Below are 12,068 nucleotides of genomic sequence, written 5' to 3'. Positions count from 1 at the left end.
ACAGGTCTCGTTGAAGTCTATCGCCATTTGTACTCGTAGATGAACTGTGATGAACACGGCACCGGGTCCACAGTTTGCTTCTGTTGAACCAATGCTGCTGAATGTATTCAATTTACTTCCAGAAGGCCATGTGGCTGATGGGATGTTTAAAAAATATATTGCTTTCACAAATATGCATTTCACTTGAAGGGACAGACATGTGAAGAAGGCACAGTACAGTTATGGGCAAGAGTGAACACGCACTGCATACTTTATTAAGCACCACGTATATTCAAACTTCCAGTTGATATGAATATAACCTGATCTGGGATGGAATGAAGTGTATATTTATAACATTTGGAAGAAGGCTGAGTGCCATCATCATCATTCTACTGTCGATGTATCGGCATGTCTGTTTGCCTGTCATTCCGATGATACCCTAGGAACCAAAAGTGGTATAATAATGAGAGAAACAAAAACCCGATAATTTACTCACAAAAAAAACCACCTTTAAACATATGTGAGGACCATGACCTGACCTGGAGACCAACAGTGCAACGACCACCACCACCTCACTGCCATCTGCGAGTGGCAGAGCAACAGACGATGGGAGACTACCGAAAGAGTGCACAATAGTGCGGGGTCAAGGCGACGTGAGACGGAGCGGGGATTGCAGAGCGCTCATCTTGAAGTCATCGCGGCGAAAGGACGATAGCGGCGGACAGGGCGGTGTAAGTGGCAACGTCATGTAACCCGCATGCCAGCAAGATACGCACAGTCATACAAATAATAATGCCACAAAGATCCCGCGTGTAAGGTTGCACGGGGGATCTTCGTGTGTTTGTATTTGCACGAATGAGTGTTGTGGTGGGCCCGCAGTGTGGTGGTGGTGATGGTTGAACACAGTGTGGTGGTGGTGATGGTTGAACACAGTGTGGTGGTGGTGATGGTTGAACACAGTGTGGTGGTGGTGGTGGTTGAACACAGTGTGGTGGTGGTGGTGGTTGAACACAGTGTGGTGGTGGTGGTGGTTGAACACAGCGTGGTGGTGGTTGAACAGTGTGGTGGTGGTGGTTGAACACAGCGTGGTGGTGGTTAAACACAGTGTGGTGGTGGTGGTGGTGGTTGAACATAGTGTGGTGGTGGCGGTTGAACAGTGTGGTGGTGGAGGTGGTGGTTGAACACAGTGTGGTGGTGGTGGTTGAACACAGTGTGGTGGTGGTTGAACACAAGTGTGGTGGATTAGAGAAAACGGTCAGTGTCTGCTGGACCGAGTCCCCAACGTGGGTGGAGGAATCAACGAGTGGAGTTCACGGGGGAACAGGAACGCAACAACGGTGGTGCTTGTAGCAGCGATAGAAGAGTGATCAGGAGGTGACTGCCCCTCGCTGAGCCATCCCGGCCGTGAGCGACTGGCTCAACGCGGAGTCTTGTCAGCCCCCCGCGTTGAGTGGAAATGAAACACAGATCCGCAAAACTGATGGCGTGTAAAGGTGGAAGCCCTTTTCCCATGCAGCACCTGAACAACAACAACAACAAAACCCACAAGCACGCAAAATGTCCCGCCATCCCTGTCGAATCAGATAGCAGACTCGCTAATGGGTCCCAGTTTTCTGCTCTCTCTCTCTCTCGCCGACACCAATCGGGGTTTGTTCATGTTGTGGGGGCTTGGTTCTCGTAAATTGGGATGCACGCATGAATGTATCCATTGCTTCACCTGATTAAACGGCGGGCGTGTTCCTTGACGCGTGTGAGAACTCAGCTGCGGTGGCATGAAGTCTGTCCGCAACGATGTTCACGTGTCGTTGACGCCGCCGCCGAACAAAAAAAAAATATACGGCACGGCAGAGTGGCGTTGCAATGCCCTGTAATAAAACCTAACATTTTAATGAATTGTTTGGCGATGCTGCGTTTGGCAGTGGAGTGCAAGAACAGTTCATGGACAAAAATTACACTCATCAACTAAGCAATATGCCCGTTTAAAAATTGTAAGTAAGGAAACATTACTATAATTAACTTTTCATGAGGCCCCAAAGTGTTATGTCCAGTCTCAAACCCTCATCCCCTCAATCTATGTGGGCACTCTGTGTCTGTGCTTTAAAGAAGGACCATTGCCCAACAACATTTCCAATTATATGTGTATATATTCATACGAAGGCAGTGTTGTTGAGGAGTGTGTGAAGTTTAAAAAAAAAAAATTTAACGATTTACTTTAGATTTTTGTCGCTGATGACTGACCCTATCACAGGTTCAACTTCATCAACGGCACTGTGATACGACAACAACAATAATCAGAAAACGACCCGTGTTATAGCCGACAAATACATCAGCAGGATACCAATCTGCTTAACAACCATTGTTCTTCTTGGCAGAGAGAACGTTACGATTTGCCGTTCACCCATTCGACGATACGCGTAGCAAAGTTACACAATATTTTCGTGATACCGTGCTGGCAGTGGGGCAGGAGCGCAAATAAAAAAGAAAAGCCACGCAACGCATCCGTCACTCACCCTTTTACCCTAAAAGGAAAACAATATCTCATAGGCAATAGCTATGGAGAGTGGCAATGTCGAGTGATAAGCGTCATTGCTCGCTTTTGTTGCCGTAAAGAAGGGCCATTTCCCCGAAACGTCGCCTCTACCGTGCGCCGGCGACGACTCGCGGCCGGCGGTTACCGCCGCGAAAGCGATCCCACGCCGTGGAATCCGTCACCATCGCCGGCGATCACTCATCCCGCTCATTTATCTCACGCCATCCGCGCGCCGTTAAGGAGCGCGCGCGCGCGCGAATCTCGCGTTCCGCTCCGCACGTCGTTGCGGGCGACCAGCTCCGGGCGTGCAGACTAAAGTCCCCGCGCGTTAGCACCCGACAGCAACTTGTTCCCGAGCAGGGCTTGCGTGGTGCCAGCTGTTATTTACGAAAAAAATAAAATAAAAAAAACATCATCAGCGAGCGATTAATTGTGACGCTGATGTCCTATTCATGCCTTCTCTTCAATCTTAATGCGGTCTCTAATTCAAAGTGTTCGGATCTAATGAGGCGGCCTTCCTGGTTGCTCCGCCCGATGATAATTAGTGCTAGCCAAGGTGCACTTTGCACGTTATAGGTTGGGGGGTTACGATCACTGTGGGGGGGAGGGAGAGGACAGCGGTGGTGGTGGCAACGACGATTGTCGTGGCTGAGGTGGTGTTGGTGGTGTTGGTGGTGTTGGTCTCAGTGGCGGGGTGGCATGGGTGTTGGGGTAGGGTGAGAAGAGACGGTGTGGTGGGGGGGGTAGTTTAGGGTGGCGCGGAGAGAGTGTGAGAAAATGCTAATTACAGACCTAACCGCCCCTGCTGAGAAACCGTGCAATTCACCGTAATGGTGCGACTGCCTGCTGGCTGTCTGCGGACAAAGCGCATTGTTTTCAAAGAAGGGAGACTTGGGATTCTTGAGATTCTCAGGTGGGAAATCCAAAGGGGATTGGAAACCGAAGAGCGGGCATCCTTAACGAGGCAACAAGAGAAGGCCCGATGCCTTAATGAACGAAAACAACCCGCAACTAAATAACATTTTAATACCGTAGAATTTTCTGATTTTTTTTTTTTAACACCACCCCTTCCTCCCCACGCTAAACAAAAGATCCCCGTTTATCCCCACAGACCGTCGGGGCAAACTGCTCTTAGCGTGCACCTTACAAAGGCCGACACGGCACAGCGAGGCGGAAGGTAGCGTGATTCGGTGCCGATGCTTACACAGAATGGCAGATACTCGGTAAAGGATGAGCTGACCGAGCGAGGTTCAGATACCATTCTCCACAGATGTCCGGGGGGGGGAGGGCGGGGGGTCACATATCCAATGCCAGTCTTGAGGAATTATAGCACGACGCATGAACCATTGCATCACTGCTACAAAAACTGGCATCGCCCATATAGACGTACCAAATGTTGGGGGCCTGTGCAGTTAGCGAGCACCTATTAAGACTGCCAACCTGAGTCAACATAGGGGAGGCCCATGACCGGTTCAGATAATCATCACTGGTGTTTGCCATGAGCGAGAATCGAACCCAGGCCGCCGGATTCGTCACGCAACCGTGCTACACTCCCGCTCCCCACAGCACACAAAGACAAATATCCCCCAGTGGAGCCTTAACAGACTGTTGGAGCAAGTGCACAAAGATAAAGATCCCCCTTATAGCCTTAACAGACTGTAGGGGCAAGTGCTGTTAGCGAGCACCTATAAAGGCCGGCACGGCACACATGGGGGTGGGTGGCTAACACCACGCCCGGCCACCTTTGTCTCCCTAGTGGCGATGTTTACACAGTTCAGCAGATATCGTTACTGGTGTTGGCCGTGAGCGGGAATCGAACCCGGGTCGCCAGGTTCATAGCGCAGCGCACTAACCACTACACCACCGCTCCCCACAGACACCCACACACATACAGATACTGCTACGCGCCCAGACACCCACACACTCGATCTTCCACTCTCACGAAACTCTGCAGTTAATGCAAGCTTGTAGTGGCATTTTCAAACATTCGTAGAGGACACACACATTAACTTGGCTTATATGTAATATATTGCCTCTCCCTGCAACAGTCATTAGATACATTTGGCCATGGACTTCTGACCTAAACTTGAGTACAAATTCAAGGCAAGAGCACTTTGCCCATAACTGTTGACCTTTTAACCTTAGGGGGGGGAAGAAAAACATTCCTGCGCAGAAAGTCGTGGTCCCAGACAGTCACTGATAAAATCGTCAGCACCGGTCACATTGACAGATACCAGAGACACAGCCTGGATGCATTGCAGATATACACAAGAAACGTATTACCAACAAACAAACTACCTCGCCTGGTATATAGGAGGTCGTGGGTTCAATCCCGACCCGTACGTACGCCTGTGTATTTGGAGTTTGCATGTTTGGATGTTCTCCCTGCGTTTGCACGGATTTCTCTCTGGGTCCTCCGATTTGTCCCTCCACATTTAGAAACATGCATTTCGAGTATCTGGCAGCTATACATTGCCCACGTGATAAGCCACTTTGTTGAGCTATCATTTGTGGCCAGGTCGCTTCAAAAAAAACTAACTGTATAGCTCAGTGGGCCTTACCTGGTAAAATAAAATATAGTTTCGTTTTAGAATCCAGCAGCCGTCCTGATCATCACTGCGGCGTGTGAATAATTATAATACTACTACATGCCGTCTTCTTCACTCACAGTGGACGTTACACATGCCCTGATGGCATTCGCAAGGGCATGCCGCTACGTGCTAGTGTCACGGTCCAAGCTTTGGCAAATTTGAACATGACCCACGAATGACTCAAATTGGAGATTGCGCGTAGCATTCAACGCAACCCTACCGGCAGACTAATGCTCGGGTCACTCTTGCAAAATGCAACTAAGTTTTGCATCACATTTTTTTTTTTCAATTCAATTCTTTCACCAATGGCCACGGAATAGGAGGAGCAGGTCCTGCCATGCTCGCTGTTGTCAAGCATCTGCAATAAACTTCACAAAAAGATAAAGAACCTTGCCATTGTAACTCGATGAAGCTATATAGATGCACGTTCAATTTGCAAGCGCCGATTAATTCTGGCACAACACACACCACCATGCCCTTACAGCCTATTTTAAAAACTACTGCACGGGACACTCGTTTCAGGCCTCATCACCCTAAGTGCCGTCTCAGGAGTGACCAGCAGTCGAACCCAGCTCAGGGGAAGGGTAACGCAGTGCCCCCAATGCTGTTCCACCACCTATTCAAGAAAAGACAGGAGATCCCTGAATAATCGTTGGAGAATGTTTGGGATCATGTGCTTATGTGAGTACGGTGCAATGTGAAGGCTGGCACAACGCAGGATGGGGTTCACACACACACATACATGTAGACTGTATGCAGTGAAGTCAGTGTGTTTCCATGTTTGAACAAGCACGTGTGGTGTTCATTCCGAGTCAAAGATATTCCACATTTTTATGGAAGAGTGAATGCAAGCGCTGTTCACGAGCGCCCATTGCAGGCCGGTGGGATGCACTAAAGGGGCTTTGTGTGGCAGGCACCGCCGATGTTAAGGTTGAGTGGACCTAGGGGAATCCCAAGACTGGTTTAGATAATCACCGCTGATATTAGCCTTGGCCGGGAATCGAACTCGACATGCCCGGTGTGTAGCGCATCGTGCGAGCCACCACGTGACTGCACCCTCGACACTGCACGCACACACACGCGCACATGCAGGAGGCGCATGCTTCTGACCTGCAGAGCCGGTTTCTCAGTCGACTTGGGTGATTTAAGTCCTCCGCCCGTTTGCTGTTGGAGCAAATAATGTCTTGCAGCAGCCTGTAGCACCTGCCCGAGGGAGATGAGGTGAAGGTGGAGGGTGGGGGGGAAAGAGGAGATGAACAGAAGGAGGAGGAGGGGGGGAAGCAGATTTTTTTTATTGTTGTAAGTGTGGATTAAAAACACACGCTCAAATCTTTGCCACTCGTTTAGCTCGTGCGCGGTGCTGTCATCGTGATGAGCAGCACGCTGCACGTCATTGTGCTCTTCAATGGGCGTACTCCCTGCCTGGAGCAGGGAGACATGCAAATGCACTGACACACGCACACTCGCGCGTGCACGCGCTAAGACAAAAACAAAGACCAACCCCCCCGCCTCCCATGGCCTTGACAGACTGTTGGGGCGAGTGCTGTAATGAAGGCCGGCACAACGCACGAGGGATTGGGTGGCCAGCACCACGCCCGACTGCCTTTGTCTCTCCAGTGGCGATGCATACCCGTCGCACGAGGCACTCATTTGAGGCTGAGTCGACCTCGGAGAGGCCCACGACCGATTGAGATCATCGCCAATGGCGTTGACTGTGAGCGGGCATCGAACTCGGGTCGCTAGGTTCGTAGCACGGCGCGCTAACCGCTACGCCCTAACCGCTGCACGCTGTCTATGCAAGTGCACATACACAAAGACAAAGATCCCCTGTATAGCCTTAACATACTGTTGGGACAAGTGCTGTTAGCGAGCACCCATGAAGGCCGGAACAGCACACGACAGGGTGGGTGGCCAGCATCACGCCCGACCGCCTTTGTCTCCCTTGTAGCGATGTTCACACACCACACCAGGTACTCATTTGAGGCTGAGTCAACCTAGGGGAGAGGCCCAGGACGGGTTCAGATAATCATCAATGGGTGTTGACCGTGAGCGAGAACCGAACTCGGGTTGCCGGGTTCGTAGCGCTAACCGCTACACTACCGCTCCCCGCACATGCACACACAAACACCCCTATAGCCTTCTTTTATAGGGAGTTGAGGCAAGTGCCTTCAGCGAACACCTATTAAAGCCACGTGGGGTGGCAGGGCCACGAGGAGCACACTGGGTATTGTACTCATGTATGGCTGAGTTTACCTAGACGAGGACTCGAACCAGTTCAGCAGATATCGCTCACCGCTGGTGTCAATCACGGCTAGGCGGCAAACTCAGGTGGCCGGGTCCGTAGCGCCACCGCTTTGCACACGCGTGCACCGCAGCGCGTACACGCACACCAATGTGCGTGTTGATGGCCCGACACGCATTAACACACGCTGACGCACACCGACAGCGCGTGCACCAATGCAGCACGCGCCAAGGCAATCGATCTATTCGGTCGTTGGAATTTAATCTGGTAAGAAGAAGAAAAACATTCAGATGCAATATCGCTCTCGCAAGCTCAACCTTGGTGTGAGAGTACAATGCACTGTTGCATTTGCATAGCGAACGCACCTGTAACATTTCCAAACACTTTTTTCTTCTTACAAAAAGCGGGACGTTTTGCTGTTCGCGCGATTACTTTTGTAGCGTTTGGAGGTGTTTGTATGACTGAAGCAGGATGCCACTGAATTTCGTTTCGAGATGGGAGACAGACTACCAAGGTCATGGAGGAGAAGAGGAATTCACGCAGCCCGCACTTGCAGCGGGCCAGGGAACGGGCAGCATGGGTGGCTGGGTGAAGGATATTTCTAACAAGGGGGGACAACAGTGGGAGCAGCAGAGGAAAGGGGAGACCTCCGATTGATGTGTGTGAAATTATTGCGATGACAAAGTCAAGATATTATCGTAAAACGCTCTGTATAATAAATGGACGGTGGTGGGAGGAAAAATCGTGGCCAAACAAAGCACCTCTTTATTTGCCTCCATGCAGAAACTTGTTAAAAAACTTGTCTTTATAAAGCATCTAAATAAAAAAAACCTCCCTGGGCACGGCTCAAAGCGACCGCACTGCAAGCGCACAGGAAAAAAAGCGAACCGCAGAAAGAAATGACAAGTAAACATCATAACGAGCACCAAAAAAACCCACCTCCCACCAACCTCACTTGCTACAGCGGAGAAACTCACAACCCACGCGACTTCAACACGTGACGCTCCGTCGGACCTTGCAATGAGACTGATAAGTTGTCTAATTCAAAAGTGTTAATACATTTTTTTTGTATTAAAAAAAAGTCATTCGTGTCTCTGAAGTGGCAGAGAGCCCTCGGGGGAGGAGCGGCTCGGGCTCGCCTTCTGTTTACAACAACGGCCGATGATCACAGGACGCAGCCCGTGCACGCAATCCGTTGTGCCTGCTCGCGCACCTCGCTCGCTCTCGCGTCGTTACACAGCCACTTCAAGTACGCGTGCGTGCGTGTGTTTGTATGTACGTTTGTCCAACATTACCCGTGTACTTGGAAGCCCTCTCCATATATATGCGCGTTCATGGAGACACGTGGCAGTGGCGAACACTGATGACCGCTGTACTGATGAGTCCATAGCGAAATCAATGCACCTATGGGAGTCCAGCGTTATGGGATGCTAATATAATGAATGATGATATATAAAATGAAAGTATTATTAAGCACCAAACCAATCTACAGTTGTATCTGTGTTTCACTGAAGGGTGGGCACACTCCCAACTATTTTGAGAAATCTGGAACACATCCTTAGCATATTGACAAATTGTGTTATCAGGAACTCACAGCTACCAATGCATCACTTTGTGTCCGATAATGGCCGTGGAATTTGACATCACAAAACTACTTTTGGAATTAATTTCAATAAATCTCTTTCACCACACGAGTGGAGCATGTTATAATTGCCTCGACATCATTAACATCGCATGTAAATTGAACAGAAATGTTAAATTCTGATTGGCTGAAAACATCTTAAAATAAAAACCCAATGCAGCAGCAGCAGCAGAAGGACCCTCCTGTCAACGAGTTATATAACTCTGCGTGACTCTCCTGGATAAATAAGTACAATTATTATTATTATTATCGCATGCGAAACAACTAAATTGAATATATATTTTGCATGCGGCCACTGCTAATCTGGCCAAGGCGGTCAAGTCGCCACACTTTAGAAGGCGGCTTAATCGCTGGTGACCGCCCAGACTTGAACCCGGCATCTCAGCGGTGGCAGCTCAGCACTACTGCAGGCCCGTGATTCCACGCAGCCAGCTATCACTTCGTGTTACTCCCACTTAAGAGCGGCCTCGCTATTACACCGACCCGACTCCAACACGGCCGCTCAACTACCACGTGATTAATTACAGTGGGTGGCTTTTGAGGGTTTGCACATTAAGATCAACTCACCACCGAGAGCAGCTTTATTTTTCATACACTCGCTTGGGTGGCCACAATAGAGGATTTCCACTCCGCACCGAAGCACGTGATTAACCAGCAGTGCACTCTGCTTTGAGGATCCCTCGCAGGCCACAGGCCACACAACTGGAGCACTCACTCACAGCGGAACCGGAACAAATGAGACAATGCCATCACGCGTGTCTCCAGACTGCATAATCCACAACCTCGTGATATTTATATAAATGCAAAGCGAGGAATGGCATTCACCTGAATGTATTTCTTATTTTTTTTTACATACACCGCTTTTTATGTGCATTGTAAACTCTGTTAATTGATTTCCTGGAATGATTATTCTTAGACCAAACAGGCTTGGTGAGCAGTGGCTACAAAATGTGTAAGCATGAGCAGAGTGTTATTGTAGTAATATAAGGTTGAAGGAGTGACCTAAAATTAAATTACCCGAGATCTGTGTCTGGTTTACAATCAAAACCCATATATTGTTGCCTAAGACCTCGCTGCAAGCCAAAGCAAACACTGCAGGCAATAAAGGCTTAGACGAACGGTGTGATGGCAATTGTAACGACAGTGGAGTTTTTTTTAACTCGAAGAATGCCCCCATCCGACCATCCCATCGGGTTAAAGAATGCACATTAAAATTGAATCCTTTTTTGTTCACGTCTATTTTAAGTTTCACAGAAGTTACAGCGTGTCGTTTGGTTAAAGTGCTCTCCAGCCTTGTTGAATGGGAAGAACAACAACAACAACAAACCCCGACACAAAATTAGCGGCGCCCCCAACAGCTCTTCACTCGGAATGTCTGAACGATGAATGCGCGAGGCAGCATCTCCTCCATTCTCTTGACTGCCTCCCTCCCTCCCTCTCTCGTCTCACTCTCTCTCTCACTCTCTCCATTTTGTTCCACTGAAATGCATCTTGTCGATCCTTGCACAAGCCAGCAGGGTTCACGCTATGATCAGTGAACTGACTGAAATTCGCCCCCCCCCCCCCATGATCCGCGGGCTACGTCGGCGTCTGAGACAGCGGAAGAGTGTCAGAGCCCCCCCCCCACATTGTGTCCACCGCCTCCGCTGCAGCCCCCACCCCCACCTCAGCTGTTAGCACGAGTCTCGCCCAGGAATGCCGTGTCGCTCGCAGAATCAATGGGACTCTTCGCATTGAAATCACGAGGAGGAGGGAGGAGGAGGAGGCGATGTAGCAAGGTCCTCAAAGCCCTCCACCAATGCCTAGTTCCCTTGGGATAAGCGCCAATTCCATTATTTACATTACCAAGCCCACCCCTCCCGTGTGTGTATATATATTTATATTTTGTCACTGCGGTTAACTAAGTTGTGAGTGTGTTTGTTTCGGGGGGCGGCGCGATTAAAGCGTCATTTAAATCGAAATGGAAATCATCGTGAGCGCGCTGGGGGTGAGAGAAGCCACGTGCAAGTGTGAGACATTTTTTTTAACGGCCGAAGCGTTTAGAATGCGTATTTAAAATGTTATTTATTTATTTACTTATTTGCGTGTGTGTGTGTGTGTTTTTTTTATGTAGCAGCCCATTTATGTATTCAATGGCTTTACTTTACACAACCAAACTCCCACAAGGTGTAATGTTTCTAACAGCAAAGGCCAATAAAACCTAGATTGGATACCAGCTGGAATCAACAGCATGCAGAAATGCGCAGTCATTTGAGTGTGCAGGAGATCTCACAGCTGGGTGGTAAAAGGCAAAGGTGCAGACCTGCGATTCTACCTGCTCGTGCCACGGAAAGATGGAGCTCTAGAGTCCCACTAGAGCAGTCTTCTTCATCGCAAGGCCCTGCGGGACCACTGGCGGCCCCTGGTGGCCTTGAGTGCTGCCGCTGACGTGCGGACCCCCGACAATACACAGAGAGTGACAACACCCCCCATCATCATCATCATCATCGCCGTGCTGCTGTCAAACCCCCATTGGTTTCAAATGTGTGGCAGCTCTCACGATGACGATGTCCTATCGGCGAAAATGAGTGAAGAACACTGCTCGAGAGGGTCTTTGGTCTCCTCTTCCACGCTGGCCAGATGCCTTGGTGAGAGGCGAGAGTGCCTGTGATTAACCCCGCCGCACGCAAACCGCCGATCGACGAATGGCCAGAAGCGGAGAGAAAGGCGGCATTCTAAGAAACTATCAGCACCATTGTTTCAGCTGCCGCGCCGGGAGATCAAATAGAGCCGGCGAAACCTACGGAATGCAATTCCAGCGTGCTATTACACAACGGGCAGCGATCTCTCGTTTTGGTGGTGCGGAGCCGCACATCGTAAATTGGGGGGAAAGAAATAAAAATAATCCTTACAAGAGCTAAAATATACCACAGGGACTGAAGACCTTGGTCAAAGTTCACAGGAGGTCAATTGACCCCTAATCCCCTGTAATGAAAGGCAAAATCACAGGCAGTGAGAAAAAAAAGAAACGCATCAGTGGCATGGCGTGTCCGTTGCATTGTCAAATGCTCACGCGCGCAATTTCAAAGAAAACAAAAAATGGGA

At 49.6% G+C, this 12,068-nt stretch overlaps 1 protein-coding gene across 1 annotated transcript in view; it reads right to left on the bottom strand.

The window, feature by feature from the left end:
- The window catches only part of LOC144731712 (forkhead box protein P2-like), a 181,801-nt gene that overhangs the window by 115,739 nt on the left and 53,994 nt on the right, over positions 1–12,068 (bottom strand). The window contains exon 3 of the mRNA XM_078612897.1: positions 6,211–6,303. Coding sequence (XP_078469023.1) covers positions 6,211–6,303 — 93 coding nt within the window. The remainder of the gene's footprint in view (positions 1–6,210; positions 6,304–12,068) is intronic.

The sequence above is a fragment of the Lampetra planeri genome, chromosome 40, assembly GCF_965212315.1.
Source record: "Lampetra planeri chromosome 40, kcLamPlan1.2.h2, whole genome shotgun sequence".
NCBI classification, from domain to species: Eukaryota; Metazoa; Chordata; class Hyperoartia; order Petromyzontiformes; family Petromyzontidae; genus Lampetra; species Lampetra planeri.
Note: the sequence above shows the minus strand (reverse complement) of the source record. Positions and strands in the feature narration are given on the sequence as shown.